This window comes from Acinonyx jubatus, chromosome F2, assembly GCF_027475565.1.
Source record: "Acinonyx jubatus isolate Ajub_Pintada_27869175 chromosome F2, VMU_Ajub_asm_v1.0, whole genome shotgun sequence".
Lineage (NCBI taxonomy): Eukaryota > Metazoa > Chordata > Mammalia > Carnivora > Felidae > Acinonyx > Acinonyx jubatus.
Genome location: NC_069394.1, coordinates 9,127,569 through 9,155,128, shown reverse-complemented (window position 1 = coordinate 9,155,128; position 27,560 = coordinate 9,127,569). Strand labels below are relative to the sequence as shown.

The window sequence follows — 27,560 nt, the reverse complement described above, 5'->3', positions numbered from 1 at the left end:
CGCGCTCCCCGTGCGCACCCCTGCGGCCCCCCGCACTGCACGGCTCCAGAGCCAGCCGAGCGGGGACGGCGGCCGCGCCAGCGGCAGTGACTCAGCAGGCGCTGGGCTCCGGGGCTCGGAGCAGGTCATGCCTCGCGGTGGCCCCTCGCCCGCCCTTCACTCCCGGGGTTCAGTTCTGGCGGGCAGGTCCGCCGCGCTTCCGGAAGAGACCGCCCTCCTTCCAGAGTTGGGGGACCTCTGCAGGTCGGGCCACCCCCCGGAGGTCAGGGGAGGGATCCCTGCAGATGAGGAGGCGCCGCTGTGTCGCCAAGAGGTGTTGCTGGCTCCCCACAGTGAGGGGTGTAGGACGAGGGGCCTGGTGGGGGAGGGGGATTCTTCAGCTCCTGCCTCCTCCTGTAAATGCCAACACACCTACCCGCTCAGATCATCTTTGCCTCAAATCTGAGTCTCATTATCGGTTAGCCTCCCCAACCCTCCCACCGCTACACGGTTTTCAGGAGCGGCCCGTGGTCTTGACCTCCGGGACACCTGCGCAATAGTGACTGTCCCTCCCCCCCCCCCCCCCCCCCCCCCCCGCAGCTGGAGAAGCAGCCTGGTGAGGGGCCAGGGTGGGAGGCCCTGCGAGTCCAGAGCCCGTAGCCCAAGGTGCTGTGAGGAAGGGTCAGGCCCAAGGCGGGGGGGGGGGGGGGGGGGGGGGGGGGGGGGGAATGAGGGTTTGCTGGGAGGATGTGGAGGCCGCTGGCTGCCATGTGAGCGGAGAGGTTAGGGTAACACTCAGGTTTGCCATTAGAGAGATGGAAAGAGCACAGTGAGGTGCAGCGCTGGAGGAAGTGTTGAGCAGCTTGTTGTTGTGGGGTGTGTTGAATTTGAAATGCCTGTGGAGCATCCGGGGGCCCAGTGGACCTGAAGCTTAGCCACCCATTTTGGCTGGGCTGGGGCTGAGGCTGGGGCTGGTGCTGAGACTGGGGCTGTGCAGAGCAGGATTTCTTACCCAGTTTTGGTGCCCCCCCCCCCCCCCCCCACCTAAAATAAGTGTAGAGTTTTACTTTCTGTGCTTTGTATCAGGAACATAATAATGATGCTGGTAACCAACCCTGGGCAGTTACACGCAGGGGCTGTGTTAAGCACTTGGCATATGTGAACTCTTGTAAGATTCATAGCACCTCTGTTGGGTAGCACGATCCACTTCTGTGGGTAGGACCCTTCATTTCCCTCCTGGGTGGGGAGCCTCCTCTACCTCCCAGCCTGGCCTCCTGGCCTTCCCCCAACCTGGGATGCCATCCTTCCAGGCTCTCGCTGGCCCTCCCTCTCCACCCAGGTCCCACATCCTCAGCGGGGCCTTGCCTTCCCTTCCCATCCGCTACCCCTGCCCCTACCTGTCACCAGCCCCTGCCCCTGCAGGGTATCCTGGGCGCCTGTCACCCTCTGGCACCATGTCATTTGCAAGATGAGAAAATCAGTGATCTTAATTGCTAGCTTCTCTTGTGCACATACTCATCGCCTTACAGCAACCCTATCGAGTAGGTACACATTATTATTCTCCTTGTATTTCTTTTTTCTAGAGGAGGAGGCAGGGGCTCGAGAGGATGATGTGAGTTTTCCATGGTCGCTCAGGGAAAGGAGGAAAGGAAGGAGGCTGGCTTTGCTAAGAGAAAATACACTGCGTTACAATCTCTCTGTGGGAGACACAGTGCCTGCTCCCTTAGGTTGGAGATTCTGAGGTCCTCGGACAGCGGGGAAGGGAGACCACGGATGAATAGGAACCTGTGTCTGTGTGCTTGGCTTCCCTTCCTAACGTTCTTACCTTCTATACTAATCGTTTTGCTTGTTCTCTGCCACAGTCTCATTGCCTGGAATAGTGTCTGTTGCTGTGGGGCTCTAAATTGTATTGGTGGAAGGAAGGCAGGGAGGAAAGTGAGGGAGGGAGGAAGGGAGGAAGGAAGGAAAGGGAGGGAGGGAGGAAAGAAGGAAGGAAGGAAGGAAGGAAGGAAGGAAGGAAGGAAGGAAGGGGAGGGAGGAAGGAAGGAAGGAAGGAAGGAAGGAAAGGGAGGGAGGGAGGGAGGAAGGAAGGGAGGAAAGGAAGGAGGAAAGGGAGGGAGGGAGGAAGGAAAGGAGGAAAGGGAGGGAGGAAAGGGAGGGAGGGAGGAAGGGAGGGAGGAAAGGGAGGGAGGTAGGAAGGGAGGGAGGGAGGAAGGAATGAAGGAAAGGAAGGAAGGAAGGAAGGAAAGAAAGACAGGAAGAAGAGAGGGAGGGAGGGAAGAAGAAAGGATGGAGGGAGGAAGGAAGGAAGGGAGGAAGGAAAGGGAGGGAGGAAGGAAGGGAGGAAAGGGAGGGAGGAAGGAAGGGAGGAAAGGGAGGGAGGAAGGATGGAAGGGAGGAAAAGGAGGGGAAGGAAGGAAAGGAAGAAGGCAGGGAGGGAAGGAAAGAGATGGAGGAAGGAAGGGAGGAAAGGGAGGGAGGGAGGAAGGAAGGAAACGGAGGGAGGGAGGGAGGGAGGAAGGAAGGAAGGAAGGGAGGAAAGGGAGGGAGGGAGCGAAGAAGAAAGGAGGGAGAGAGGAAGGAAGAAGGAGAGGAAAGAAGGGAGAGATAGAGGAAATGCTTTGTTCCCGGGAGGCCTGAGCCTGTGGCCCACAAAACCATAGAACTTTCTTCACCTGCAAAGATGAATTTCAAAGTCACTCCACTAGGTTCTGCTTCACAGAGCCTCAACGAGATTCCTGTCCCCCACTGGCCACACGAGTGTCCTCGGAGGGAGCAGACGCAGGTGGAGGAACCCCTTGTGACGGGCAGAGAAAACACAGCTTCCCTGAGTGCCCGTGGGGGTGGGGGTGGCGGTGCCAGAGAGGCTCTATAAAGGCTCCCTGGCCAGAGCCTAGGGCGGGCAGTGGCTTGTTCGCCTTCGTCCCCGGACGGGCCCACAGAAATGGTCCTGGCCCCGTGGGTCCTCAGTCTGCTGGGCTCAGCCTGCTTGGTGTCGGCCAACATCTTTGGTGAGTTGCGGGTTCAAGGCCAAGGAGCAGAGGGTCTGGAGGGAGCTCTCGGGTCACAACCCCGACATCAGCCAGGCTCTGCCCCTGCGCCTGGGAACATTTGTGATCTCGTTTAGTCCCCACCATGTCCTGCGGACGGTTTTCCGATGAAGAGACAGTGGTGTTGAGAGTCGGACTAAATTACCTTGAGGGCACGGAGCCAGCGACTGGTGGGAGAGGAGGTGGGAAATCAGATCTTCCCAATTCAATTTGAGCTCAGCCCACCCGATCCTGTTAGTGAGTTTTGGCGTTGATACCTGGCTTTATTCCCTTGGCGGTCTCGGGCCAAGGTCATCCACACGAGGCGTTTGAGAAGTCATCGGCAGGTAGTGAAGAAAAACCACAGCAAACCAAAAACCACATCCACCTGTGCAGTGAAATAGAGGCGGTGAAATAGTGAGCAGAGGTTGGCCACTTGCTGTGGGACTTTGGATAAGTGTTAGCTTCCCTTTTCTGTTTGCAAAAGGAAGACAGGGACACTAACCTCCCGACGCGGTCGTGATCTCCAAGTGCGTGCCTGCATGTCACATGTGTTCTCAAAGGAGAATACGACGAGGACGCCTGACCCACAGGGGTTGCTGATTAATTTGCATTCCTGACCTGGGCTGGGAGAGGCTCTGCCCACAGGGAACCGCTTGATAAATTCAAGAACACCGTCTTTCTGGCGCTCGGATGCCGTGGTTCAGTGTGGTTCACACACGTGGTTCACCGTGGTTCAGAACGCAGTGTCTGAGGGTTGACTTTGAACCCTTCTCTTTGCAGCTGTGTGACCTCGAGCAGGTGGCTTTCACAGTGTTAGTGCCACGTGGGGAAGATGCAGGTATCACCTCCCAGGAGAGGTTGAGGGTTAAATGAGCTAAAGTCCTACTTGGAAACGTGTGAATCGCGAACTTGGAAACAACATTGCGAGTCAGAACGTAATTGGTGCTGATGACGCCAGGAGAGCACCTGTGCTGCAGGGACCCCCATCTTTGCTACTGGAATCCCATCCACACCCCTCCTTGATGAGCTGCTTCCCTTTTCCCAGAATACCAGGTGGACGCCCAGCCTCTACGTCCCTGCGAGCTGCAGAGGGAGAGGGCGTTTCTGGAGCGAGCAGACTATGTTCCTCAGTGCGCAGAAGACGGCAGCTACCAGTAAGGCTGCCCCAGCCCTGTGCACTCCTGGGGTCCCCAAGAGACCTTAAGGCCCCGCACTGAGCCCTCACCAGCCCCCCTCCCCCCCCAGAAACGTGACAGGTGGCCACTGTCAGGTGGGTGGGGCCCACCTCTAGGTTCAGTTCCCCCAGGCTAATGGACTGGATAATATGACCCAGAGCGCCCCGGTCCCTGTTTCATCCCAGCCAGGGCCAAGAACTTCTCTTCTTTTCCTGCCCAAACTTTCAGCCCATTTCCTTTTTTTTTTTAAATGTTTTTAAATGTTTATTTATTTTTGAGAGAGAGGGGAGATAGGGGCAGAGAGAGAGGGAGACGCCGAATCTGAAGCAGGCTCCAGGCTCTGAGCTGTCTGCACAGAGCCTGATGCGGGGCTTGAACCCACAAGCTCAGATCATGACCTGAGCTGAAGTTGGATGCTCAACCGGCTGAGCCACCCAGGTGCCCCAGCCCATTTGCTGTAATGAAAGGGGCGGGGGCGGAGTGATTTCTGCTTTGGCGCCTCTTCCCCGCATGTGCTCTTGAGAAGTCAGAGCTGGAGCCAGAGCTCCTCTCTGGAAGGGGATTTGGGCTGCCCTAACGTGAACTCGCATCCAGGACCCTGTCCCTGTAGAGTGGAGAGGTAATCTGCGGGGGGGTGGGGGATACCCTGCAGGGGCAGGGGCTAGTGACAGGTAGGGGCAGGGGTAGTGGATGGGAAGGGAAGGCCCCGCTGAGGATGTGGGACCTGGGTGGAGCAGAATGCACGAGGATCCTTCATGCGGGCTTGGATGTTCACTTTCCCTGCTATTCTGGTCACACCGGACTCGGGGAGTCTGTGGACTGTGCTCTGGGAACCCCCCCCCCCCCAGGAAGCATCCCCACCTCCCTTTATTTCCTGTGCGTTCTCAGCACTCTTCCCCCCTTGCAAAAGCACAGAGACGCTGTGCTCCGCTCCCTGCTTGGGCCTCTGGGAAGGGTGGAGGGGCACAGGAGGTGCAGGAAGGCTCACCTTTGCCAGCCCTGTTTATGTCGCCATAACATCGTGACCGGAGCCGAAGCGGGACCCTTGACCGACTGAGCTAGGCCAGGTGCCCCAGTTTCTCCCTAATTTAATTGAATTAAAACTTGACAGAAGGGAAAGGGAGAAGGAAGGGAAGCCGGGTTGTGGCTTTGGGGCCCAGTAACTCTGTCTGCGTGTGGTGTCTCTCTTGCCCGCAGGACAGTCCAGTGCGAGGATGACGGTGGCTCCTGCTGGTGCGTGGGCGCCGAGGGCAAGGAGGTGCCTGGAAGCAGGCAGCCCGGGCGGCCAGTGGCCTGTAAGTGCGTGAGGGGCCGTCCGAGGGAACGGGGGTCTCCCTCTGGCTGCTGGATGTTCCTCTTCCAGTTAGGTTGGGGGTCCCGCACCCGAGGCCCTACTTCCTGAAGGGCTGCAGTGAGAATCCAGTGGGACAGTCGGTCAGCTACTGAGCTCAGGGGACACTGGGGGCCCCTGGAAGCGGGATTAAGCCGTATACACCTGGTGTTTCTCACATCAGGTGCGTCTCAAACTTGAGACTTCGGTGAACTCTTCACTGTTAAAATAATCATTATCGTGAATAGTGGAAGCCACGCAGCCCTCCCTGCTCCCGCCCCCATAAAGCATGTCACGGCTAAGCCTAAAACAAAGTTCACTTCAAGCTGGTCATCTTAAAATGTGTGATTGAGCCAGGAACAAAAGGTCTCCTTTAAGGAGGAAAGCTCCGTTTTGGGTGCTAGTTGTTTGCTGCCAGGCTTGCGGGCTTGGGGGTTGGGCGGGGGGGGGGGGGGCAGGCTGGCTCCCCAGCGCTGTCGGGCGGAATGACCCAGGCCGGGTCCCCTACCCTCGCTGAGCTGGGGTTCCTCGTCTGTGACAGGAACGTAGGCTCCACCTCACCGGATTTAAAGCATGTGTAAAACACTGGGCACACAGTAGGGATTCAGCGGGGGTGGTGATGGTCAAGGTCACTAATCCACATGCACACGGACACCGAGGGAGGCAGTTGTGTCTCAACCCTGGAGGCGAGAAGGGAGGCCGGGGGTGCTGCAGGGACTCCCAGGCCCACACAGCGAAGGAGTGGGCAGGGCCGTGGGATGCCAGCAGCCAGCCCACAGTGCATTTGCCCCTCCCCTCTGCAGCGCCCGGGCTGTGGGGTGTCTGGTTGACTGACAGGGCACCGTGGAGCCTCCCCCACCCCCTCACTTGGCCCACAGGCTGCTGGGAGAAATCCTGGGATAAAGCTGGACAGTCGGAGCGCTGGGCCTGAGCCGGCTGCCTTCTCTGAGGATCCCTGGGTTGTTGTGGGTGGGACGGATGCGTCCCCGTGTCCGGGGAGGGGGCCCGAAGCTCTGACCCTGCTCTGTGCACCCTCAGGTCTGTCTTTCTGCCAGCTGCAGAGGCAGCAGATCCTGCTGAGAGGCTATGTTAACAGCACGGCCACATCCTACCTCCCTCAGTGTCAGGATTCGGGGGAGTACGCGCCCGTGCAGTGTGACCCGTGGCGGGGACAGTGCTGGTGCGTGGATGCGGAAGGGATGGAGGTGTACGGGACCCGCCAGCCGGGGAGGCCCACGCGATGTAAGTGCCAGGGGCCCCAGCGTAGCACACGTGCCCAGGGCGTCCAGCTTTCCGCACATAACCGTGACTTTGCCGGGCCTCCCGGCCAAAAGGCAGAGGACCTGGGCCTCAGTACAGAAGATGGGAGCATCTTAGGAAGGCTGTACCCTGCTCATATTTCCACGTGGTGGATCGATGTCACGGGTGTGGTGTGAATGTGCGCGTCCGGTGTGAATGTGCGCGTCCGGACTGCAGAAGTGAATGTACCTCCTTGTCCCTAAGAATGCATTTATTTATTTACTTATTAAAAATGTTTTTATTTTATTTTTGAGTGAGAGAGAGAGAGAGAGAGAGACAGAGTGTGAGTGGGGGAGGGGCAGAGAGAGGGAGACACCGAATCCGAAGCAGGCTCTGGACTCTGAGCTGTCAGCACAGAGCCCGACGTGGGGCTCGAACCCATGAACGCAAGATCATGACCTGAGCCGAAGTCGGATGCCCAACCGACTGAGTCACCCGGACGCCCCTATTTATTTATTTTTTAATATCTATTTTTGGGAAAGACAGGGACAGGGTAGCACGAGAGGGGGAGGGGCAGAGAGAGCGGGAGACACCGAATCCGAAGCAGGCTCCGGGCTCTGAGCTGTCAGCACAGAGCCCAATGTAGGGCTCGAACCTGGGAGCCGTGAGATCATGACCTGAGTCGAAATCGGACGCTTAACCGACTGAGCCACCCAGGCGCCCCTCATACCTAAGAATTTAAAATTTTTCCTCTGAAATGTGTAGGTCCCAGGAGCTGCGAGATAAGAAACCGCCGTCTCCTCCACGGGGTGGGAGACAGGTCACCCCCTCAGTGCTCTCCGGATGGGCACTTCCTGCCGGTCCAATGCAAGTTTGTCAACACCACAGACATGATGATTTTCGACCTGGTTCATAGCTACAACAGGTAAGGGGAGCCGGCCTCTGGCGGGGAGGCCCACCCCCGGGCCATCTCTTCCTGTCCCTGCCAAAGCTCATGTGCGTGCGGGCTGTCACATGCACAGGCTGCTGGGGACCTCTGAAAGACGACAGTATTTTTAAGGAGGCAAGTGGGCAACAGCCGTTCAAATTAAAAACACGTGGATGCTCCCGCCCAGGCAGCCCAGGGAAATAAAAAGACCCCAGGGTGAAGACATATGTACTGGGATGTCTTCTGCCTTGTTTTTCACTGTAGCAGAAAACTGGGGACAAAGTGACTGAGAAACCCAGGGTGGAGAGCTGCATAGATGTGCACCCCCCAGAAACATGTGCGCAGCCGTTACACAGAACGCACTGGAACTATACCAGTTGATTTGGACGGGATGCTGCCGCACGTATTATGATAATATGGTAAAAGGTACTAGGCGCTTGTGTGATTTTTCTTTTAGAAAACAAGTAAGCAAACATCCTTTTATGTGCCTTTACGATGACCCAACGGCCCTAGTGTCTGTCCAGGACTGGCTGAGCACAGAGGGCAGTATGAATCCACACTCGCTGGGTGGTTACCACGGCCATTGGCTGGGTCAGGTTGCTGCGGAGAAGCAGGAGGAGGGAGAAGGGAATTGGCAGAAAAGGAAAAAAAAAAGATGTCACCGTGGCAAGCATGGGTATGACCGTATTTATACAGTTTTGTAAATGGTGTGCATATAGGCACCTGTTAAATAAGTTTAAATTTTTTTCACGTTTATTTTTGAGAGAGAGAGAGAGAGAAAAAGAGACCGAGTGTGAGTGGGGGAGGGGCAGAGAGAGAGGGAGACACAGAATCTGAAGCAGGATCCAGGCTCCGAGTTGTCAGCACCGAGCCCGCTACGGGGCTCGAACCGTGACATCGTGACCTGAGCCAAAGTCGGACGCTCAACCGAGGGAGCCACCCAGGCGCCCTGACCTATAGATAAGTTTAAGGATTTAAATAACAAACGTAAAAAGGGAGATACAGGATAGATCTTGGCCCAAATAATCGGATAGTTTCTCGGTGTTCAAGATGGCTGCTTTATCACTGTGCGAGGACGGCACAGACCTGCAGACATGATTGAAACGTCCTAAATAAAAGCAGTAAAGCATATTAGGCTGTGAAAACGGATGGGAATTCTCTGAGAGAACCCGAGCCTCGATGTGGCTGGTTTCTAAAACAGCCCGTTTCTTTCCTTCTGCAAGAGAGAGGATCCCCAGGGGCTGTGCTGGGAGGGGTCACAGGCTAGGGGCCTGTGCACAGGGACTGTCCATAGAGAAGTCTTATTTGAACTGCATATTATTTTAAAAACTGGAAAATTTCAAGTTAACTCCATGGAATTTCTGCTTGTGGAGGTAAAAATAGTTGAACATCAGCAATTTTGTATGTTTCACCTAATACGTAAAATCTGAATTCCTGAATCCTCCCATGGCACCAAGAAGCTGGCCTTGAACTGTTCTTTTTGGACTGATTACACACGGTCCAATGCTCTGGGTCCCTCCAGGTGTCCTGTTCCCTGCTTTTGTCTGCATCACCTGCCTGGGCCCATAACATTTGCCTTTGTGACCCCCATTCTAACTCTGCCACTGCTTGGCAAAGTGACCTGATCATTTACCCTCTCTGCATCTCTGTGCCTCAGTGTCCCCACCTGAAATAAGGAGACAGCACCTGCTCCCTAGGTCGTGGTGAGGATCTGATGGGGCCTCGTCTTTGAAACCACTGAGACAATTGTGAATTATAATGCAATGATCATGATTACTCATGTAGCACCCAGCTTTAGCAAACGTGGGTTAGGGTGCGTTTCCTCCCAGGCTTAGAGAATGGTCTTCCCGTGTGCACATAAGAATTTCCAAACAGCCTGATTTACTGATACTCATGGATGCAAACCAGTGTGTGCTCAGTTCAAGTTCAACTGAGTGCTTACTGTATACAGGCAATTGGACAATCTTTTGCCTACTTTAATATTTACAAAAAATAATTGGACGGTTACGTTCTCTAGCATACGGATGAGGAATCTGAAACACAGAGGCTAAGGAGCTCCCCCTGGGAAGCATAATTAGTGGGTTCTAGAGCTGTTTGGCTCTGTTCACTCTCCCACACAACCTTGATTCAACTCTCTTTCCCTGCACAGTAGGCCCGCAGTCTGTGCTTATAATTAGCCTGTGTGCCAGCTTGAGGCACGGTTCATAGCTCCTTCCACAAGAGGGCAGTCGAGTTAAATACAAAAATTCAAGACTAAGCATCCATTGTTTCAGACAGACAAACAAAAAAAACTTACTCCTGAAATGGGATCCTTTCCTTTATGTAAGTAAGCATGTCTCTGGAGGAATTCCGACTTAGGAAGGTCATGGGAAGGGTTGGGTGGTCGGTTACTGGAAGCCCAGCCAATTTCAGGGATTTCTCGGTAAGCTGACCTGGGCATGGCCAGGCCCAGCCGCTCTACGGCGCATGATGGTAGGAGCCACAGAGGCCGTGTAGAGAGTCTAGACTTAGTACCTAAGGCTGCTGATAAAATAAAGGACGGCCAGTTCTATTTGAATTTCAGATAAGCAAGGAGTAATTTTTCTAGTATTAGTATGTCCCCAACATTGCATCAAGAATTTTGAGCCTGGGGACGGAGATTGGGTATGTCTTGAGTTTAGCATAGAATGGACTGGCTGGGGAAGAGCAAAGTGGGTGCTGGTGGGGGGAGCTCCGTGAGCCCGGAGGCTCCTTGCACTGGTCCAGGTGAGAGACGACGTAGGCGTGGATTAGAACACGTGATGGGGGGGGGGGGACTGTGGGGGAGACAGGGCGGCGGGAGAAGCCTACACAGGATAGAATCCACAGCACTCATTGAAGGTGGAGGGTGAGAGGGAGGAAGAATCAAACCAAAGTCTGGCTTCTAGACGGATGGTGCAGGATGAGTTTGGAAAAGGAAAGTCACAAGTGGGATCGTGGAATATTGAGTCTGAGAGGGTTTCTTCGGGAAATTCCAGCGGAGATGTGACACGAAGTGGTTGGCTTACTGGCATGGGACCTGGAGGGGAGGCTGGAAGCCTTGGGGGGGGGGGGGGCTCATCTGCCAACCTGCTGTGGGTTCTTAGACGTGCTGGGTGATGACCTGTACTTGAACGTGGCTGCAGTGTCTGTGCATTTGAGGAGGTCCTTTGCCTCCGGAAGGCCACGGCTCACTACACCTATTCGGCTGGTGACTTAGAAAAACCATGTGTGGTGGTGAGTAAGCTTTGGTAGGTCTCCCGACTCTTCCCTGCCTTTCGTGTTGCCCTCGTCCAACCACTAACTAGGGAAACGCTTTGTACATAAAGGTCTTAAAAGCCGATGCCATTGCCAAGGCCTTAGTGGTCTGAGCTAAAATTCAGTTAATTTGTTTTTGTTCTTAGGCCCCGTCTTTTGTGACTAAGCAAACTCAAATTTTCTTAGTAACCAGTCTTACCAAGGATGTAACCCCCGCTAGTCAGATAACCCAGGGAGAAGGATCAGATACATCTTAATGCGTCGCCAAGGGTCACCGTTACCGGAATATGTGGAGAAGTCCTTGTAGACTGACCATCGGAGACATCCGTGCTGGGTCAGAGCTCCTACTTCAAGGGGCACTCTTCGGGCACAGGAGAAGCCAAACAAATTGCTAATTTGTTAAGGGATGGCTAGGTTTCTGGAGGGCCCGTCTGGGGGTGGCATGGAGAATCTGACTGAGCCATGGTATCAGCTACCTGAGCCCAGGGCACGGGGGCCGCTCTGTATGCGACCAGGACCAGACGCCTGCCAGGGCCTGACGTTTCGTGTTCCACTGAACCATAGCCGTGATTTCTCCAACGCTGGGCTGGCCACCATGTGAGGGCACCAGGCCTACCATCCTGTCCCCCCCACACTACAATTTTCTCCCTTGAACACTTTCTTACAATCATTCTGAGCTGTTCCTTTTTATTCAACAAAAAGGGCACATCCTTTTTCACTAGATGAAATATGTCCTTTTTGGTTTTCAAGCTCTGTGTTGATTTTCGCTTCCTCTTTTCTTCTGACACGCCCAGAACAGGAGAGAAAAGGAAGAGAGAGGAAATCGTAGGGAAGGCAAAATCAGAGTAGAACGTACGAAGGAGCCAAGGCAAAGGTTGCACATACGGTTCATTCTATAAAGTATTCTTATCACAGGTATGAGCGGCTGCTTACTTATGTCTGGGAGCCTTAGAACCAGAGCAAGAGAAAACAGTCTAAGTTATTTGGTTTCTGCCAGATAAAAGGAAACCTGTTTTTCAGAAGAACACAATCTGTTCTTCTATTCAAGATGGGCAAAGCTTTTTCGGATCCTCATAAAAGGGGGTGATGCCGTGTGCCGTAGGATCCTCCGTGACTTGACCGGACAGAGACAGACAGGACAGTCAGTTTCCTTAGCCCCGTGCCCAGAAGGGGAGTGGGCAGGGCACGTTCAGGAACGGTGTGTCCATGACAGAGATGCTTGGGTTCCAACATTCTCCTCCAGACCTGTGCCGCCCCCCCCCCCACCCCCGCCGCTGCCCCGGTGACTACCAGCCTCTCAGCTAATCCTTCCGCCCACACTGTCATCCTCTGCCCCCACTTTGGAGTTGGAGACGGGCTAAAGATCCTTGTAGACGTGTTCTCCATTCTCTCCTTGTCAATTCATCGTTCTTAGCTTTGCAATCCCACTCAAGGCTCACATCCTCTGGAGCCTTCTTTGGCCTTACAGCAGGTTCCAAACCTAGCTGGCCCACATGTGAGGATGGGACCTTTCTCCCTTTCCCGTGGACCTCGGGTTCAGTGTTAGTGGCTGGACTTCTGCTGGGGTGGCAGAGAAGGGTTGGGAATCCAATGAGCAGGAGGTGGGAAGCACGGCCAAGGCCCTCCCATCCTGGCCGCCCAGAAAGCACCAGTGACGATAGTGGAAGCAGCTACAAAGCCACCCTCTACGCCGTCACCTGCTACCCTGGGGGAAGAGTCCAAAATTCACGGCGGTGGTACCGTTTCAGAGATCAGCCACAAAAATCAGATTGTATCAAATCGGACTTTGGGAACTAAGGAGATCGAGGAAGATTCAGAGCTTGAACTTCCCATTGGGTGCGGGGCGGGGTCCCCTGAGGACCAGGCTCCGTTTCAGAGGCAGCCCCCCTTCCCGCCAGCTGCGGATGCCCACCCCCTGGTCTGGGCTGGGTGATCTTAAACCAGTCTGTTTACCACTCCGAGGGCCAGCGTTCTCGTTTGCAAAGTGTAGCTTTGTAAGTGTTGTCGTGAGGACTGAGAAGGAGTGAAGAGGGTGCTTGGTGCAGTGTTGGGTCGTCTAGTACGTTCCCCCATTATTATTTTCATTCGTAGTGGTTAACGGCAGTGACCACATGTGGCTAGGCCAAGGCCGGAGCTCTGGACTCTTTTCAGTGCACGCAAAATTGGCAAGGAGGGGTTACAGGCGATGGTGCAGGGGGGTTTCCTGGGAGGACGCCCTCCAGCTAAAGCCACAGTGATCTCCCGTATGCAAGAAGCGGGGACAGCGACCGTGAGGTCCATGCAAAAAGCACATGGAGGTCCAGGAAGTGGGTAGCTTCTAAGGCCGGAAACCGAGGGAGGAGGACTCTGCCCCCAAAGTAGTGGGATGAAGAAGGCTTAGAATTCCTTCTGCTGGCACCGGCCCCGGGACATGACGCTGAAGAGGGCCTTTGGGGTGAATTGGCAGAACGCGGGACTAGAGTGACTGGAACCTCCCGTGTCTCGTGTTGTTACGGGTTCGGAACCCGGGGCCAGCCAGGTGGCCCATTCCCGTGTTCTCCAGCGCGTGTGTGTTCCGCATCTATTAGCTATTGGGAAAGGGCACACAGGGGAGAGTGTCCGAACACAAGAGAGTCGTGTGCCTCTGAGAACGTGCGACGGGAACCAGGTGCAGCCAACACCCAGTGAAGAACACCACTGGCAGACAGAGGCATCACGTGGGGCGTAAGACCTGGGTTTGCAGTCTGTCTCCCACCGCTATTTCAAGATGGTGGCCAGCATACTTTACTTTCTTAACCTCTAAAATGGGTACCAAAAAAGTCCACCTGCCTTTTAGGAGTGTTAAGTGGGTTAAACAAGTCAATATGTAGTAAACATTTGGCAGGTTGTCTTTTACAAGATAGTGTGCAACGAATGGAAGTGATTATTATACTACTGTCACCTCTCTTAGAATTGAATTACCCCAGGGACACCTGGGTGGCTCAGTGGGTTAAGCATCCGACTTCGGCTCAGGTCATGATCTCGCAGTTGGTGGGTTCGAGCCCTGCGTCCGGCTCTGTGCTGCCAGCTCAGAGCCTGGACATTGCTTTGGATTATGTCTCTCCCTTGCTCTCTGCCCCTCCCCTGCTCACACTCCGTCTCTCTCTCTCTCTCAAAAATAAATAAATGTCAAAAAAGAGACAGAATGAATTATCTCAGGTTTCAATTCATTTTTTGTTTTCATTATATACCTCTAATCCGTGACGACTGGGTGAAGGGAGGTTTTAGTTTCTGTTACGCAGAATTCACTTACTACAACACCCCTTTTTATTTAGCTTATAGATATACAATGATCAAAGGCACGGAGAAAACAATCCATAACCTTACAGTGCTCTTGTAAGCTTGTTGCCTATTCATTGCCATGCAAATTAGCTAGTACCTTCTACGCCCCCTGTTCAGGCTCTGAGTGATTCCTGGGTTGCCTGTTGCCTTCCAATGCTGCTTCATTTCCGTTGAGGTCGTTGTGGTGTATGTACAGGCCATTTTGCTAGCTGCCGTCTTCACGGAGTGTTACGCGTGCATCCATTTAGGAAATTTACTATAATTTGCTTCTTCATTTTCCTATCGTTGGACACTGAGCTTGTTTTCAGTATTTTGCTGGAACGGATCACACAGCAATGGATCTGTTTGTGCAGAGAGCTACCGCTTTCGCGAACTCATTGTTTGGGGATATATTTCCAGACATAGGTAGGTGTGCCAACCCCCAGGGCACGGAAACGAATCTCTCAATGTCGCATAACAATGAAAAGCGCCTCTCCGGTTGCTTAATCACTGCACACGGGAAGAACTCTTTAATAAAGTTTCATGTCACCTCAGTTTCATCTTCCAGGATGGGGAACCCAGCGAATTAGCTCCTTATGAAAACTGCCAGGTCAGACGTGGCTTGGGCACACTCTCCCCACACGTATGGAGAGGCACGCATAGCCCTTGTAGTGGCGTCATATTGATTCTGTGTTGTTTTTCTCAACTGTGGAGTGGGAAATGTCCTTAAGAATTTCCTAGGGTGGAATCTGGCTTCTTTTCAAGCTCTGGAAAAGTCATAAAGGGCTCTGAAGTTGTTTGATCTCCCCCAATGAGATCATCCACAATGTACCATATGTTTGTAAAGCCAACTTGGCTTTTGGTCCCTTGAGTTACAGTCTAGTAAAGTTACGCTCCGGTCATGCGCCGTTCATTACCTGTTTTCTGCCTGACCCCGTGAGACACACGCATGGGTGTGAGTTGGTGAAATGCCACATGTGAGGGAAATGACTAGTGAGCAGGTAACAGCTGAGCACAGCTTTGTTTTTCATCTGTCCAGCCGAGCTCGGGCCAGGTGAAAACCCGGTTGAGAAAAGAAACACATTTCCTGCAAGAAACAGAGAGCAAATGGCATGAGATAAAAAAGCAGACATTCCTTCTCCCCAGATGAGATGAGGCCACGTTTATTTCTGCGAGCGGCGCTCGTGAGGATTTGATGAAGCAGGGAGCAGACATCTCCTTCTCTCCTAGGTTTCCAGATGCATTCGTGACCTTCAGTGCCTTCCGGAACAAGTTCCCTGAAGTGTCTGGGTATTGTCACTGTGCTGACAGTCAAGGGCGGGAACTGGCTGAGACAGGTAAGCGCACCTCAGGCAAACCGAGGGGGGTGGGTGAGAGGCACCTCCCAAACCCAAAAGCCTAAATATCATTACCTGCCAAGCAGAAAGAGCAGCGTCTGGCTGCTCCCCGGCTAAGCCGCACAGTTTGCAAATGCTCATCTCCAGTGCCTTGGACACAGCTGCTGGCCCATATGGAGCCTCTGTGCGCACTGGAAAGAGGCGCCCCGCTCTGGGCAGATGCAGCTCCCAACCTGGAGAGTGGAGGACAGAATGGCTTTCCTCTTAGCAGTGCTCCTTTGTGCCGTGAACAACCTGCACAACTGTACAGGGCAGCCTTGACTTTGGACACTATTAAAACCTTGATCAGGCCCGATGCCTACGATGCCCAGGAAGGCTCTGGGCCTCCTGAGGTCTGTTTGAACAGCAGAGTCAGGACTTGCCTTTCGGAACGAACCCGTCCCTTGAAACGCTTCTGCCTTTGCTCAGGTCTGGAGCTGTTGCTTGACGAAATTTATGACACCATCTTTGCTGGCCTGGACCTCGCTTCCACCTTCACTGAAACCACCCTGTACCGGATATTGCAGAGACGGTTCCTAGCGGTTCAGCTCCTCATCTCTGGCCGGTTCCGATGTAAGTAATAAGCCGACAGCAGACGTGCGTGTGTCTGCTTAGAAGAAACCGCTGGGTTTTAAAGTTGCTGCGGTCTCTGTGGCTGTTTTGCCTAAGTGGGTGCAAGGATCTAAAACCAGGGCGGGTTTTTTTTTTAATTTGAGAGAGAGAGAGAGCGTGCACACAAGCAGGTGAGGGGCAGAGACAGAGGGGGAGAGAGAATCTCAAGCAGGCTCCGAGCTGTGAGCGCAGAGCCGGGCGCGGGGCTCAAACTCACGACCTGAGCCGGAATCAAGAGTCGGCTGCTTAACCGGCCGAGCCACCCAGGTGCCCTGAGGATTTACAACGTTGTGAAAGCACACAGAGTGCATGCTGGAAAGACCACAGCCCTGTTCACACACTGTCCTCTCCTTTTCCCTCGTGGCTCTGCCCTAGGCCCCACAAAATGCGAAATGGAGCGGTTCACAGCGACCAGCTTTGGTCACCCCTACGTTCCCAGCTGCCGCCGGAGCGGGGACTACGAGGCCGTGCAGTGCCAGCGGGCAGGGCCGTGCTGGTGTGTGGATGCCCAAGGAGAGGAGATCCATGGAACTCGGCGGCAAGGGGAGCGGCCATCGTGTGGTGGGTTGCCTCTCGACAGCCTCCTCTTTTGCTCCCGTCGGGTCGTATTACTTTAACTGTTTCTCCAGACCAGCCGCTCCAGAACCCGTGAATTCCGCTGCCTCCTGAGCGTACCCAGAGGCCCTTCGAGCCCACCACGGTGGAAAACCCACTTACCGCCATTAACTTCCAACGTGTTTCTCCTCCTGTGTCAGAAGTGGTCGATTCCTTCCTCAGCGAGCCCAGGGGATATTGGGGGGCCTCACAGGTGAAGGAAAAACAGAGGATTTTGTTTACTTGTGCCACGAGAGAAGCATCGCAGAGCAGGGTAGGGTCAATTCGATCTTGTGAAGGTGTATGAAGAGGAGACATTCAGGAAGGCTTCATGGAAGAGGTGATGCTTGGTTAGAGTCTTCTAAGATAACGACGTTTTCTGAAGGAGGAAAGTAAGGAGAGGTTCTCTATCTATAGAGCAGGGAAGTATAAGGACATAAATGATAGGCATTGCTCTGCTACTGGGCACTGAATCTTCAAGAAGAGTAGAGAAATAAATTGCCGAGTGTGGTCAGGGTGGGGCTCTGCACTACAGGACTGGGGGAAAATGGCGGGGATGAGACAGTGAGGTCTTTCGTACCGAAGCAAAGGCTTGGGGACTTCTTCCTGGAGGCCAGGTGGTGACGTTGAGGGGTTTTACGCTGGAGAGTTCCATGGTGGGTTCTGTGTGTAAGAAACACCACCCGGGCACTTTGAAGGAGAGCTTGAAATCAGTGTTAGACTGCCTGCAGGCCACGGGGCCAATTTGAAGGTCATTGCAATGTCCCGAAGAGAGATAAGAGGACTGTATTACTTTCCTGGAGCCGCTGTGATGAATGAGCGCAAATTCAGGCGCTTAGAACCATAGTTCTGGAGCCTAGAAGTCCGAAGTCAAAGTGTCACCAGGCTCATGTTCCCTCTCTGAAGGCTCCAGGGCAGAATCCTTCCTGGCCTTTTTCCTGGCTTGTGATAGTTGCCGACAATCTTTGGCATTCCTTGGTTTGTGGCAACGTGGCCCCAAATTCTGCCTCTGTCGTCACATGGCTGTCTTCCCTCTGTGTCTGCCTCTGTGTCTCTTCCTCTCTTCCTACAACGACACCGGTAATATAAACTTAAGAGCCCGCTCTACCCTGGTATGACCTCACCTTAACTAATTATGTCTCCAATGACCCTATTTCCAAATAAGGTCACATTCTGAGGTTTCCAGGAAGGATGTGCATTTTGAGGAGACCCGATTCAACCTGGTACAGGGACCAACACTGAAGTAGCAGCAGTGGTCTGGGGAGAAGGGTGTGGACTTGCGAAATGTCACAAGGCCCTCCAGTGAGGCCATTCCATTTTACCACTGAGACCCTGAAGGGAGTTAGGGGTGAGGGGGATGGAGAAATTCAGGAGCGCTTGTAGGCTTCCCACTTGGGTGAGCTGGATGGATCCCGCAAGGTCTCAGTGAAGGAGGAGGGCAGGTCTTTTTATAGCCTTGACACAGATGAGCATTCATGTTCATTCAATAATTCCTGTTAAGTCATTGATTTCTCCAGCTTCACATTTTGAGTATTCTGCTCGGCGTTTGGTAGTATTCAGTCTACTAAGCATGAGAATCTAGAAGAAGAAAAATTTCAAGCACTGCCCTGAGGGTATTTATGATTACATTGTCGTTGTCTTAAAACCTAGAGAGTATGGTGCCCTCCAGTTTCCAGGTGGACGCAAAGAACTATGGTTTTCCAAATTAAAACCAGAATGCTACCAAATGCGTGCATCACATATTTTTATTTTTTCCTCTCTGGCGTATCAGTCCTATTTCCGTGGAAACGAATGCCACATGGACCTGAGATCTGCATTTTTTTCTTTTTGCCCTGGTAACACGACATAACAAATGAACGGAAGGGATATACTCTCCATGTCGAAACAGAATAAGCACAGCAGTGAACTTTATTTCTTCCATACCTTCCTGTAATACCTTCCATTCAAGGAAGCCATGCCTGGTTGAGGAATGTGTTACGGGTTCTGATGTTGCCAGTATTTTTTCTCTCTCTGACTACAAGTTCCAGTTCTTTCTCTGTTGCCTGGTGACAGAGGGAAATTGGCTGACTTCCTTTTTGGCATCCGCGTGAACCGAAGGAAAAGAATTAAGTTGGCGGTGGGTGGGTGGGTGGGTGGTTGAGAAGGACTGCTGAGATTTATGGTTTTACGGAGAAACGTGGAGCCTAGTTCATTCCACCCGTGTGACGGAGACACTTGGAATTTGAACTTAAGGCCTTTTTTCTTAATGTGATTACTATCCACTAGAATATTCAGACTGAATGACCTGACCAGGCATGGAGTTGACTGAGTTGATCACCCTTTAATTAATAATTTCAAGGAAAGATCAGGAAGGCTAGAAAAATGTGCTAAGTGTGTTTGCTGCATGGACATCACTGTATTATATTTTGGGAAATATATTTCCTATAGTATGTTATAATATTAGATATTACAACCTAGGAAATGTTTCTTATTATAGGAAATACTCATGGCATTTAAAGTATGGTTCTTATCTTCAAAGAGACTATCAATTAGTTAGCCTAGACAAGCCTACCCACAAGGAGGGATTAGGCAGCCGCACGAAGAGCAAATAATGAAGCATTAAAGTCCATTAAAAATTCCAACAAGAGAATGCTGGAAAAAATTTTTTTTCATTACAAAACAAATGGGAAATAGGGTTCCTGGGTGGCTCAGTCGGTTAAACGACCGACTTCAACTCGGGTCATGATCTCGCCGGTGGTGGGTTCGAGCCCCGCGTCGGGCTCTGTGCTGACAGCTCGGCGCCTGGAGCCTGCTTCGGATTCTGTGTCTCCCTCTCTCTCTGCCCCTCTCCCACTCCCACTCTGTCTCTCTTATCTCTCAAAAATAAGTAAACATTAAAAATGTGTTTAAAAAAATAAAACGAAAACAAATAGGAATTTGTTGGTGTATGAGTTCCCGAGGGCTGCCGTCACAAATTACCACAAACTCGGTGGCTTCATCCGATAGAAATTTATCCCCTCCCAGTCTGGAGGCCAGACATCTATAACTGAGGTCTTAGCAGGGCTGGGCTCTCTCTGAAAACTCTAGAGAAGGATGCATCTTTGTTCTGTCCAGTTTCCAGGGGCTTCCAGCGACCTTGGCTTTCTTTGGCTTTTGGTATTCTTTTTTGGCATTCTTTTGGCATTCCGACCCCATCTTCACGTGGCCGTCTTACGAGCACATCCATCATTGGAGTTAGGGCTCGCCCCAGTTCAGTGTGACCTCATTTTAACCGACAGCACCGGCAAAGACCCTACTGTCAAATGATGTCATGTTCTGAGGTCCTCAGTGGACGTGAACATTGGGCTTGAGGAGGAAGGGAGGACACCATTCAGCCCAGTACATTTGGGGCATGCATTTGGTCAGCTTTTCCGAAAGTGGGCGGGGACCAACGAGCCTTGCCTCACAAGGAGGTCACCCTCCCGTGAAAGGTGGGAAGGGAAGTCACGTCAACTGGAACCTTCATTCCCCCAAACGGCCGCCACAGATACTACTTGGGGGAGAGAAAAAATAAATAAAAAGGCAGGGAAGACAGAGGTACAAAACGTAGGTGTTCTTGACTGAACTGTTGGACATCTTACTTCGAGAAGGATCTGGGGGGTTGTCTCAGGAGTACTTGTTGATGTTAAAACCATTTCTCCCGTTTGCTCTGTCTTGTGCAGCTGGAGACCAATCCTGCGCCTCTGAGAGGAGGCAGGCCCTGTCTAGACTACACTTTGGGCCCTCGGGCTATTTCAGCCAGCACGGCTTGTTCTTGGCTCCCGAGGGAAGATGGGTCTCCCAGAAAGTAGCCAGATTTGCCACATCCTGCCCGCCCTTGGTGAAGGAGCTCTTTGTGGACTCTGGGATTCTCCACCCGATGGGAGAAGGGCAGGGTAAACAGTTTTCTGCCTCAGAAACTCTCCTCAGAGAAGCCATTGGAGTGATTTTTCCCTCCCGAGAGCTGGCTCGTCTTGCCCTTCAGTTTACCATGGACCCAAAGCGACTCCAGCAAAACCTCTTTGGAGGGAAATTTTTGGTGAATGTTGGCCAGTTCAACTTGTCTGGAGCCCTTGGCACAAAAGGCACATTTAACTTCAGTCAATTTTTCCGGCAGTTTGGTCTCCCGGGCTTCCAGAATGGAGGGACCGACCTAGCTGCCAAGGCTTTCTCCTTGGGACTGGATTCAAATCCTGCCGCAGACCCGCCCGAAGCCTCTGTGAAGGGAGCTGCTAGGAACAGGCCAATGGTGGGCAGCTTTGGCTTTGAGATCAACTTACAAGAGAACCAGAACGCCCTGACATTCCTTGCGTCTCTCCTGGAGCTTCCAGAATTCCCTCTCTTCTTGCAGCATGCCATTTCTGTGCCCGAAGACATAGCGAAGGACTTAGGTGACGTGATGGAAATGGTGCTCAGCTCCCAGGGCTGCGGGCAGACGCCGGGCAGCCTTTTCGTCCCACTGTGCTCGGCGGAAGGAGACTACGAGGACGTGCAGTGCTTTGCCGGGGAGTGCTGGTGTGTGGATTCCCGGGGCAAAGAACTTTCTGGCTCCAGGGTGAGAGGCGGACGCCCCCGGTGTCCCACAGAGTGTGAGAAGCAGAGGGCCCGCATGCAAACCCTCGAGGGCAGCCAGCCCGCGGGGTCCAGCCTGTTGGTCCCTTCTTGCACCAGCGAGGGGCATTTCCTCCCCGTCCAGTGCTTCGGCTCTGAGTGTTACTGCGTTGACCGTGAGGGTCAGCCTATTCCTGGAACTCGAAGCGTACTTGGAGAACCCAAGCAATGTGAGTCTGTTGCGTGTTCAGTCCACAAACCCTGATTTGTGGGGCCCCGACTCAGCGCATTACGGAAAAAGTGAATTCTATTGTCGCGTAAGCCCCAACTTCTGCAGCGGCGAAAACTGCCACTTAACGTAAAGATTGTCCAGAAGCGGGTCGATACTGTTAACCATTCCCGGGATTGAATAGGGAGACTCATTTGGCTTTTTAGGGGCTGCCCCATAGGTTTCTGCAGAGCAGACAACAGTCTCAACAGTGCCGTTTCAGTGACGGGGATGCACTCTGTCTAGATGTTATTTACAGATTTGAGGCTGATGGGATTTCTGTGGCCGTACAAGGTTTCAGATGGGGCTTGGGCCGTCAGGGGTTTGCATCTTGGCCTCGTGGGCTCCCCACACTTCTTTACCTGACATGCCTCCTCCTTGTTCCTCCCAGGCCCCACCGCCTGTCAGTTACAGGCCGAGCAGGCCTTTCTGCGCACGGTGCGAGCTCTGGGCTCTGACTCCAGCCTGCTGCCCACCTTCGCCAGCATCTACATCCCGCAGTGCGGCACCGGTGGGCAGTGGAGGCCCGTGCAATGCGATGGGCCCCCAGAGCAGGCCTTCGAGTGGTACGAACGATGGGCAGCTCAGAACAACGGTGGCCGGGAGCTGACCCCTGCCGAGCTGCTCATGAAGATCATGAGCTATAAAGAAGCAGCTTCCAGAAGCTTTCGTCTCTTTATTCAGAGTCTGTATGAGGCCGGCCAACAGGGCATCTTCCCAGGGCTGGAGAGATACCCTTCTTTCCCAGACGTCCCGCTGGCAGTGATGGAAGGGAACCTGACCCAGCCTGGAGGGAACGTCCTCCTGGAGCCCTCCGTCTTTTGGCAGATCCTGAATGGCCAGCTCAGCCGGTACCCAGGGCCCTACTCAGACTTCAGCACTCCTCAGGCACACCTTGACCTTCGGAGCTGCTGGTGTGTGAATGAGGCTGGTCAAGAACTGGAAAGCACCCGGACAGAGCCAAGCAAGGTCCCAGCATGTGAGTTACACCCCGTGGAGGGCTGAATTTGTGCCTTTATAAAAAAGATGTCTGGTAGGCGTGTACTGAGTGTCTGAGCTGGAGTGGAGTTCAGATACGGACAGGTATATGTCCCTTCAATGCTCGAGGCACCCGGATGCATTAGTCGGCTCGGGCTGCTGCAAGAGTACCGTAGACTAGGAGGCTTAACCAACAGGCATTTCCCATAGCTCTGGGGGGGTGGAAGTCCAAGATCAAGGTGCTGGCTGATTCCGTTCCTGCTGAGAGCTGTCTTCCTGCATTGCAGAAGGAACTGTGTATTCACATGGCAGAGAGAAAGTGCTCTTTTTATAAAGACACTAATCCCATCCAGAGGGCCCCACCCTCATGACCTCTTTGAAACCTCATCACCTCCCAAGGGTCCCACCTCCAAGTACCATCACTTTAGGGGTCAGGGCTTCAATACAATACATTTGGGGGAGAGGGGGGATGCGAACGTTCAGACCAGGACGCCAACGCTCGTAGAAACGAAGTGACTTCCCCACATTCACACAGTTGGGTGTTGGCGAAGTTAATGTAGTTCATGTTTTTAAAACGTTTATTTATTTTTGAGAAAGAGAGAAACAGAGCATGAGCAGGGGAGGGGCAGAGAAAGAGGGAGACGAAGAATCCAAAGCAGGCTTCAGGTTCTGAGCTGTCAGCGCAGAGCCCGACGGAGGGTTTGAACTCACGAGCTGTGAGATCACGACCTGAGCCGAAACTCTGACGCTTAACCGACTGAGCCACCCAGGCGCCCCAATGTAGTTCATTTTTATTTTTATTAAAAAAAATTTTTTTTTACATTTATTTATTTTTCAGAGACACAGAGACACAGAGCATGAGTGGGGGAGGGGCAGAGAGTGAGGGAGACACGGAATCTGAAGCAGGCTCCAGGCTCTGAGCCATCAGCACAGAGCCCGACGCGGGGCTCGAACTCAGGAACTGTGAGATCATGACCTGAGCCGAAGTCGGACGCTCAACCGACTGAGCCACTGAGACACCCCAATGTAGTTCATTTTTAATGTTCATATGACCGATTATTTAAATCAGTGCCCCAGATTTTAATTGGATGTCGTCTGTGTGCAAAGCATGATCTCAGGACCGATGAAGCCTGTCACGTGGGTATGACCTGGCTCTTGCCCACTATGGCTAACACTTGAGTAATCTCTCCTAAATTAGGTGCACCACCATTGGGTTAACCAACACGGATTATGATCCTCCTTAAAAGACACTGCTAGGTCCTCCAGACCTCACGAAGTGCCTTTACTTCACTTGAGGGGTTTCATTATAGGACTAATTGGAGGACAGCTGAAGGAGGTCTGTAAGTTCGGCTCTGTGGCAGGTGGACTTAGAGGAAAGCTGTGGTGTATGAGGCAGATGCAAAATGAGGCTGACTCTGTCCGAACTTCAAATGGCTCATTACCAAGTGGCCACACCAGCAGCTGGAAAGAACAAGGCGGATTCAGCACTGTTATTTTTTTTTTCCAATATATGAAATTTATTATCAAATTGGTTTCCATACAACACCCAGAGCTCATCCCAAAAGGTGCCCTCCTCAATACCCATCACCCACCCTCCCCTCCCTCCCACCCCCCCATCAACCCTCAGTTTGTTCTCAGTTTTTAAGAGTCTCTTATGCTTTGGCTCTCTAGCACTGTTATTATCAAATGAGAACCTCCGTAGCCAGCAGTTGCTAGGTATTACAGGTAACAGTACAGCTGTTCAAGCCCAAAGACATCTCTCAATCCATTCTTTGCAATGTTCAACATTGTCCACGCCTTTCTGGCTAATGCTGAAATTAATCAGACGATGTTGACATTAGCCAGAGTGTAGGCTTGAGCAGAAAGTGAGATTTTAGGACGTTGGATCGTAGGAACACGTGGCGAGGCCAGGAGGATCCTGTTCGAACACCTGGGAGGACCCCCTCCTCCCCCCGCCTGCCCCTGCCCTCCACGACTGGGATTCTCCCCTGAAGTGTCAGGTCCCATCAACAGGCTGACCCCTCCCAAGTCACACACAGATGTCGGCATGCCTATTGTATAAAAAGTCTTATTCAGATTTTGAGAGTCTCTATACCAATGGTCACGCCTATACAGGCACATTACTATAATTTCAGATGTTTTATAAATTTAGACCTCTTTGCATCCAATTTTTGCGCCCGATTGCTGAGGCCAAAAGCACCTTGCCACGTAAGTAGCTAGGTTTGCTCACCTTGGCCTGAGTGCTGGGCAAAGCATCAAAACTGGGCTGAGAATATGCTGGCCTTTGCAGTGAGTCCCAAGAGGTGTGGAGGGTAGACCAAGATACAAGATAAACCGCCAGGAAGCAAAGATTAGAACGTCCACCCGTATGCCGTGTTTGTTCTTTTCCTTCTAAAGTCCTATTTTTGGTTTTGCAATTACATGTTATGAACAGCTGAAGAAAAACGTACCTAGTGTTATTAATACAGTTGTATGTGTGTTTCGCTTTACAAATACAGAAATATGCATTTTGGGGGCACATGTTCAAACCCTTGTTGATAGGAAGTGTTATCAAAAGGGTGTGGCGACCATGGGCTCCGAGCCTTGATATCCCAGGCGTGGTTCAGTAGCATTAACATCACTTCGGGGAGCTGTGAGAAATTTGGAATCTTTGACCCCACCTGCTGAATCTATGCCTGCATCTCTACAAGCCCCCAGGGGGCTCCGATGCTCCCTAAAGCCCGAGGAAGGACTGGTCTCGAGGCCACGGTGCTAGTTCTACCAGAGTCTTGAGCCCTGTTTCCACTACCTACCCCTCTGTGGCCACAGTCACACTGTTGGTTTAATCTGTGAATTTGAGTAGGATGGATAACTACCTCCAAGGTCGTTGTGAGAATCGTACAAGGTAATCGATGTGAAGTGCCAGGTCTGGTACATAGAAGGTCCTTCATAAATGGCTGTATTAGTACAACGGACGGTGAGTAATACAGGGACCAGTAGCCAGTGACCAGTGACCGTAAGCAGGCGGGATGACACCTGCCTCCAGGGGCATGAGGTCCGGTCCTGTCCATAGCATAATCGCTGGCCGCTTTGGAATTTCGCTCTCTTTATTCAATGTGCAATCATGGACAACTGCTGTATACACTGTGCTGTATGATGGGAAGACAGTCATGAGAAAGGTGTGGTGTCTACTCGGAGGGGCTCAGGAACCGGTCAGGGGAAACTGACATGTCACCATGTCATGGAGGATGCCCAGAGACTGGAGCTAACTCCCTGGCTGGGGAACTGGGTAAAGATTGGCATGGCCTCAGCTTCTGGATTGCAAAGGATGTTTGCCCAGCTTAAAAAGGGGGCCGGGCCCTTCCTGACGGGGGAAATAGCATGTTCGAGGTTAGGGCCGCTGAAAAGGGTCCGCTTTGTTGGGAATGGGGTGGTGGGGGTAGGTCAGTGTGTTAGGAAGGGAGGGGACTTGGGAGGGAGTGATGGAAGAAGCTACAGGTACATCTGGGCCAGATTTTAAAAGGTCTTACATGTCAAAAAGAAAAAAAAAAACCAGTCATATATCCAGTTATAGAATATTCATACTTTTTCAGAAGAAATGGATAGCAAGCGTAGATTTTCAAATGGGAGTTTTTGCTTCAGCTATTCTCAATCCCTGGGATTGACAGAAGAGATTATTTTGATCAATAGCACCCACAGAAAGCAATAATGTCTTCACATCCCAGAAGTCAAGGGTTTCTGCTGATTCTGTGCTCTCAAAAGAACCCAATGAACACATTTCCTGTTGAAGTCACAAAGTGACTGGTTGAAATAAATATGGCCAGTGTGGTTTTTGTTAATAGTGACAATTTCAAGGATAACATGGGCCAGACACTGTGCTGAATATTTCAGATGCAGCACCTCATAGAATAATTTTAAAGACCCTCTGAGGGAGATGCCCCAATCATCCCCTTTTCACAGATCACAAGACTGAAGCTCAGAAAAGTTAAGTACATCATCCAAAATTACACAGCTGATAAGTGATCAAGCTGACATTTGAATCCAGAAGTCTGTGAGAGCCATGCTCTTTTCTCTTTAAAAGAGTATCTCTCTACTGACCTATAATGCCTCCTTTCAGCCTTTGAAATCCATCCATCCATCCATCCATCCATCCATCCATCCATTTATCTACTCATCCATCCATCCACCCATCCATCCACTCATCCATCCATCCATCCATCCATTTATCTATCCATCCATCCATCCATCCATTTATCTACTCATCCATCCATCCACCCATCCATCCATCCATCCATCCATCCATCCATCCATCCATCCATCCATCCATCCACTCATCCATCCATCCATCCACCCATCCATCCATCCATCTATCCATCCATCCACCCATCCATCCATCCATCTCATCCACTCATCCATCCATCCATCCATCCATCCATCCACTCATCCATCCATCCATCCATCCACTCATCCATCCATCCATCCATCCATCCATCCATTTATCTATCCATCCATCCATCCATCCATCCATCCATTTATCTACTCATCCATCCATCTATCCACCCATCCATCCATCCATCCATCTATCCATCCACCATCCATCCATCCATCCATCCATCCATCCATCTATCCATCCATCCATTTATCTACTCATCCATCCATCCATCCATCCACTCATCCATCCATCCATCCATCCACTCATCCATCCATCCATCCATCCACTCATCCATCCATCCATCCATTTATCTACTCATCCATCCATCCATCCATCCATCCATCCATTTATCTACTCATCCATCCATCCATCCACCCATCCATCCATCTATCCATCCATCCATCCATCCACTCATCCATCCATCCATCCATTTATCTACTCATCCATCCATCCATCCATCCATCCATTTATCTACTCACCCATCCATCCATCCACCCATCCATCCATCCATCTATCCATCCACCCATCCATCCATCCATCTACTCATCCATCCATC

The 27,560-nt window shown here is 52.2% G+C and overlaps 1 protein-coding gene across 5 annotated transcripts in view; it reads left to right on the top strand.

Annotated features, from left to right (window-relative positions):
• The first annotated feature begins 2,832 nt into the window (after positions 1 to 2,832).
• Positions 2,833 to 27,560, top strand: part of TG (thyroglobulin) — a 253,423-nt gene continuing 228,695 nt past the window's right edge. For all 5 annotated transcript variants that reach the window (XM_053208437.1, XM_053208436.1, XM_027063873.2 and 2 more), the window contains exons 1-10: positions 2,833 to 2,990; positions 4,057 to 4,165; positions 5,384 to 5,481; positions 6,555 to 6,758; positions 7,521 to 7,680; positions 15,448 to 15,554; positions 16,023 to 16,166; positions 16,581 to 16,766; positions 20,480 to 21,577; positions 22,007 to 22,594. In XM_053208437.1, coding sequence (XP_053064412.1) covers positions 2,924 to 2,990; positions 4,057 to 4,165; positions 5,384 to 5,481; positions 6,555 to 6,758; positions 7,521 to 7,680; positions 15,448 to 15,554; positions 16,023 to 16,166; positions 16,581 to 16,766; positions 20,480 to 21,577; positions 22,007 to 22,594 — 2,761 coding nt within the window. In that variant the 5' untranslated portion in view covers positions 2,833 to 2,923. The remainder of the gene's footprint in view (positions 2,991 to 4,056; positions 4,166 to 5,383; positions 5,482 to 6,554; positions 6,759 to 7,520; positions 7,681 to 15,447; positions 15,555 to 16,022; positions 16,167 to 16,580; positions 16,767 to 20,479; positions 21,578 to 22,006; positions 22,595 to 27,560) is intronic.